Consider the following 6,133-nt stretch of genomic DNA (forward strand, 5'->3'; position numbering starts at 1 on the left):
TCTATCTCTATCTCTATCTCTATCTCTATCTCTATCTCTATCTATCTCATCTCATAGAGTCAGAACTGACTCATAGCTGACCTTCCAGCAGGTTTTCAGAGGCAGTTAATTGCCTGGGAGGAGATTGTCTGTCCTTCTCCCACAGAGCAGCTGGTGGACCTGAACTGCATTCTTTCAGGATTGCAGCACAACTTCTTGCATCTAGGCCACTAGAACTTATATATTAAAGGCATACAGTATGAACCCACCATATATTTCTTGGAAGTATTGAGGAAGATCTTCTCCCCAGCAGTTTACTGACTCTGAAAACTCACCATAGGGTCAGCAATGAGATGGTTCCAAGTTGACAGTAACAACAACAAATCATCTCTCTCTATATATATATCAATGTATATAATGTATCAATAGTCTCAACTATATGTTGTTGTTATGTGCCGTCGAGTCGCTTGCGACTCATAGCGACCCTATGTACAACAGCCCTAAACCCTGCTCTATCCTGTGCCAATCTCACTGCCTCTGACACATCCATCCCAATTACCCCAGTCACTGAATCAATCCACCTCATAGAGGGTCTTCCCCTCCTGTGCTGTCCCTCCACTCTGCCCAGCATGATGTCCCTCTCCAAAGACCTGTCTCTCCTTACTACATGTCCAAAATATGTCAGGCGAAGACCCAGAATCCTTGCCTCCAAGGAGCAGCCTGGTTTAACCCTCTCTAAGATGAATCTATTTGTTTTCTTGGAAGTCCATGGTACATTCAGTACTCTTCTCCAGCACCACAGCTCAAAGGCGTCAATTCTCCTTCTATCCTCCCTAGTCATTGTCCAACTCTCTGATGCATAACAAGTGATTGCAAAAATCATGGCCTGTATCAGGCGCACCTTAGTCTCCAGAGAGACACAGTTGCTCTTGAGTACTTTAGAGAGATCCCTAACTGCAGACTTTCCCATCGCAATACATTTTTTGATTTCCTGGCTACTGGTGCCAAGAGTGTTGACCATGGAGCCGAGCAAACTGAAGCTGTGAACAGTCTCAATCTCTTCACCATCCATCCTGATGCTACCAATTGGTCCAGTGGTGAGAATTTTTGTCTTCTGGACATTGAGCCTCAGTCCATATTGAAGGCTGCAGTCCTTGACCCTCTGCAGTAAGTGCATGAGGTCCTCCTCAGTTTCAGCGAGCAGGGTTGTGCCATCTGCATAACGCAGATTGTTGATAGATCGTCCACCAATCCTAACGCCACGCTTCTCCTCATAGAGCCCTGCCTCTCAGATAATCTGCTTTGCATACAGGTTGAGACAGGAAAACCCTCAACTATATAAAGTTCATAAAATTACATGAATAAATCTTTTGTCAAGATGGGAAATTTCATCACATTTCTTCCACATCAGTATAAAATACAGATAAAATTTAGTGAAGCTAAAAGAGAGACCGATCCTTGGAGAGGGACATCATGCTTGGGAGGGTGGAGGGACAGTGCAGGACAGGAAGGCCCTCTCTGAGGTGGATTGATTCAGTGATAGGTGTAATTGGGATCGGAGTGTCAGAGACAGTGTGACTGGAACAGAACAGAGTAGAGTTTAGGGCTGTTGTTCATAGGGTCACTATGAGTCGCAAGCGACTTGACGGCACATAGCTACAACAACAGCAAAGAAGACTTGAACTATAAGATTACAGAAGTTACAAAATAGTTGTATGGAGAATTTGGAATCTACCAGAATCCTTTCAATCCTATAATGAACATTCTTAACAATTAACTGGACCATAAGAAAAAGTTTAAAAAATACACCCAAAACCCCACAAAAAATACCCCAGAAATAGGACAGAAACATATAGGAGACAGAAGGCACAAAGGGGCAGCAGGAAAGATGGGTGAATGGAAACAGGGAGCTCAGAAAGAAAGTGGGAAACAGTCTAATAATGTTCAGTAGATTCTAGGTGTTTTTAAGACCCTTATTAAAGGCTTTGAGTTTGTAGTGAAACAAAACTCAGTTAAGAAATGGGAAAATTTCACTGCACATTGGTTTTAAATTTTCTGTAAAAGAGAAAAGAATATAAATCTGAAATGATAGAACTCATTGTGAGCGTCAGGAACTCTTGTACACTGTTGATGGTGAGATAAACTAATACTCATCTGAACTTTTGGTCAACATCTCCAAAGCTGCACATCCTAATATCCATATGTATATTTAAGAGAAACTCTTACATGTGCAAGGAGCCATATGCAAAGATATCTATTGAAATTCCTGGTGCTTAAAAAAATCAACTGTAAATGACCATTAAGAGGAAATTGGTGATATGTTTACTCATTGGAATGTGATAGTTAAAAATAAATGAAGCAGTAGGGGTTTGCTATGCATCAGAGAGTTGGACAATGACTAGGGAGGATGGAAGGAGAACTGATATCTTTGAGCTGTGATTCTGGAGAAGAGTATTGAATGGACTGCTAAGAAATTGAGCAGGTTCATCCTTGAGAGGGTTAAACCAGGGTGCTCCTTGGAGGCAAGGCTTCTGAGGCTTCGTTTGACATACTTCAGACATGTTGCAAGGAGGGACATCATGCCGCAGGAGGGGAAGACCCCCTATGAGATGGATTGATTCAATGACTGGGGTAATCGGGGTGGGTGTGTTGGAGGCAGTGAGATTGGCACAGGACAGAGCAGGGTTTTAGGCTGATGTACTTAGGGTCGCTATTAGTAGCATAACAACAACATAGAAATTTGAACTAATACAGAACATTTCAGAATACAGCATATGTTGTTTTTAGGTGCCCTTGAGTGGACTCTGTCTGATTCATAGTGACCCTACATCTTGTTTGGAATTTAAATAGGCAATTTTATTCAGGGTTAAGGGAGTTTTGGTGGCCTACTGATAAGGATTTATGTTGCAATCCCAAAGGAACGAGTTTTGAATCCACCAGCTTCTCCCAGGGAGAGCAACAGACAATCTCCTGCTGTGCAATTAACTGCCTCTGGAAATGTGCTGGAGAGTCATTGATGGGTTGTTTCTGACTCCAAGGTGAACAACAATATTCAATGTTTAAAGTTCTGGTGGTGAAAGTCTCTAACAGATTGTACTGCTAATCCAAAGGTTCCAAACAGAATCCATCAGTTGCTCTACACTGAAAAAAGAGAAAGAAGAACAGTCTCTTCCAGTTGAGATTACAGCCTTGGAGACCTGATGGAACAGCTTTGCATTCAATGGCAGTGATATTTTTAGTTTATTCAATAAAAAAAGAAGAAAAAATGCAATACAATGTTAGAAAAGAAGAAAAATTAGGATTTTCTACAGGGAAAATTAGAGCAACGTTAGCATAAATGAGAGAGTGTGGTATAATTCCTCAAATAAGATCAACATGTTAAAAGAAGTATTATCCTTAAGTGAATAAATATTAATATTTAAACCGTTATTTTGTGCTCACTCATCACATTGGTTAGGTAAAACTCAAAATGTATGTGCTTTTTAATTTGAAAATATTTAAAAGCTTTTAATTTCTTCTTCTTTTTTTTTTAATAGATACATCTACCTTGGATTGCCAGCAGCACTGAGAGGATCAAGTTACATTCCAGCCTTAATAATTCTATTTCTTTTGAGGAAGCGTCATCTACCTGGTGAAAATGTCCCTTCAGGAATTGAAGAGACAAAAGTTGCAGGAAAGGACAATGAGGGCAAAGATATGCACCAAAATGCCAAGTTTGTGAATGATGTGGAAATGAAAACAAAACTGTAGGGCTCTGTGATCTCATGCTCCCAGAGTTGAAGCACACCCATGTAATTTAATTGTTTTTAAAATCAATAGTTACTTTATCTAGAAATACCATAGACTGACATTTCTTTGTCTTTCAGAACATCAAAAAAAGCATTTTATTCTTGGTATTTCTGAAGCACCATTGGTACTTCGCATTTTCTTTTGAGAACATTTGTAAAAACCGACAATACAAGACATGGGAGCTGGCATTATTTTTCTTCTAAGAAAGTGACATCTTACTTAACTCCTACAAAATAGGGGTGCATTTCCCACATTTACTTTTCAAAATGGTTCTTAAAGTCTCCTGTAATATAAATCTAATTAATCCCACTGAATGTCCGCTTTGATCCTGGAGCTATTAAAGACTGAAATGTGAAATTTGATGGAGAGCAGGGTTAGAATGAACAGATAATGATCACTGCAATATATTAGTGGAAAAGATCCACCTGAAACTAATGGACAAATGGACAATTAACAATTGTAATTAACAATCTGGAACAGGACATGCATAACTGATTAAATGTGGAGCAGGAAGAGGAAAAGCAAAAAGAGAGTGGGGGGGAGGAAATTTAGAAATCAAAATCTGTACGACTAGGGAAAAAAAATCAACACAACAGAGTTTATGCTTTTGGGGGAGGGAAGAAGCCTAGATCTCTACTAATTGTTCTGTGACTTGTCATTCTACATGTGAATTTATAAAAATAGATTAGCTATTGATATGTCACCTCTTGATTTCTGTTCTTTCACTGTATTATCACTTATGTTAAATATTTGCTCATCATGATTAAAGTACTGACAAATTTAATCAGACTATTAAAAATCATGTCACAGATATTGATTTGAGGTGTATAGGGTTTTTTTTTTCTCATTTATTGAAACCCTGGTGACTGAATTTTTCTTAACAAAAATATTTGGAAAAAATAAAACGATAATTTTAGGAAAGCATTAGATTGCTTTTAAATGTTATCAGATATTCTCAAAGATGGTCTCTTCTATGTTCATGAAGCCTTTGACTAATGTTTACATCATTTATGATGTCCTAAGTCAAAACGGCACACAAACTTTTCATAAAACTTGTTGTTGTGTACCATTGAGTCGGAATCAATCCATCGCTGACCCTCCAGTTGGTTTTCAGAGGTAGTTCATTGCACAGAAAGAAATTATACATCCTTCTCCTGTGGAGCAGCTGGTGAATTTGAACCTCGTGCCTTTAACGAATGAATTGTTTTTAGTATGTTTATTGATGTTGTTGTTAAGTGCTGTCGAGACGTAGGCAACTCATAGCAATCCTAAGAACGAAAGTCCTCGACACTTGAATGACTGTCATCTTCTCGCCAGGTTCATAGGGTTTTCAGAGGCAAACTATTACGGAAGTGGATGCCACTCCTTCCAAGCTTGTTTTAATCTGGAGCTCCACCCAACACTGTCTTCCATTGGTAACCATTCTCACATTTGACACATCAGTGTCACAGTATTCAGCTTCACAGCAACCACAAGTTACCACAAGTGTGTGCACTTGCTGTACAGAGGTAACTAAAGGATTACACTCCTATGATTTAAAGTTTTACTACAGAAAGACTGCAAGGTACTAATGAAATCCATTCCTGTGTGTCTTAAGAATTAGTAGGTCAATGAGAACAGGTGCATACTGTTCTTTGGCCTTAATTTAGTGTAAAAATAGACTTAAAGCTTTTTCAAAGATTTAAAAGCTGTATGTACAGCAAGTGAAAGCTACAATAGTGAATTTGTTCCTAGTAGGGATTGGTTCAATCATTTCACATCGAGAACAAATTCATATAAACATAAAATGGATTTTGAGGCAAATTAGCACTGCATTGCTCAAAGCCAATCACTGACTACAAGACTTTCAGTCTATGCCTCAGCAAGGTCCACAACAATTCCAGGGCCCTGCAGATATCCAATCTCAGGCACAAGACTACAGAACAGGCTCACTCTGCCTTTTTGGCGTCTCTTCTTCTAGGGATTCAAGCCCGTGTTTCCTATTTTAGTTACCATGACAAATCACCCAAACTGTAAACATTCAGGTTGATTTAGATTTTGCTTCACTGGCCGTGTTTAGAGGACAAGCAGCAGTTGTCTATTAATCAGTTGTTTTAACCTGGTAATTACCTAGATTTGTGATCCAAACTAAATTTGGTAAGGCAGGGAGGGAAAACACAATTTAAAAACCCATTCCAAAACAATACTATGTTGAAACATACAAAAATATCTGAGTTTACATACCCTAAATTTTTCTCCTTCTGTACAATTTACCACAAAATGTGTAACTTTTGAATTAAAGTCTTTTTAAATAATACCACCCATGTGAAGGGCCAACATCATCAATCTGATATTATATGCATACATATACCTAATATATATATAT

At 38.6% G+C, this 6,133-nt stretch overlaps 1 protein-coding gene across 1 annotated transcript in view; it reads left to right on the plus strand.

The window, feature by feature from the left end:
* SLCO1A2 (solute carrier organic anion transporter family, member 1A2) overlaps positions 1-3,729 on the plus strand; it is a 56,916-nt gene extending 53,187 nt beyond the window's left edge. The window contains exon 14 of the mRNA XM_006889062.1: positions 3,516-3,729. Within this exon, the coding sequence (XP_006889124.1) occupies positions 3,516-3,729 (214 nt within the window). The remainder of the gene's footprint in view (positions 1-3,515) is intronic.
* Positions 3,730-6,133: the final 2,404 nt, after the last annotated feature.

Source organism: Elephantulus edwardii, unplaced genomic scaffold (genome assembly GCF_000299155.1).
Source record: "Elephantulus edwardii isolate Elephantulus edwardi_28Jun2011 unplaced genomic scaffold, EleEdw1.0 scaffold00075, whole genome shotgun sequence".
Lineage (NCBI taxonomy): Eukaryota > Metazoa > Chordata > Mammalia > Macroscelidea > Macroscelididae > Elephantulus > Elephantulus edwardii.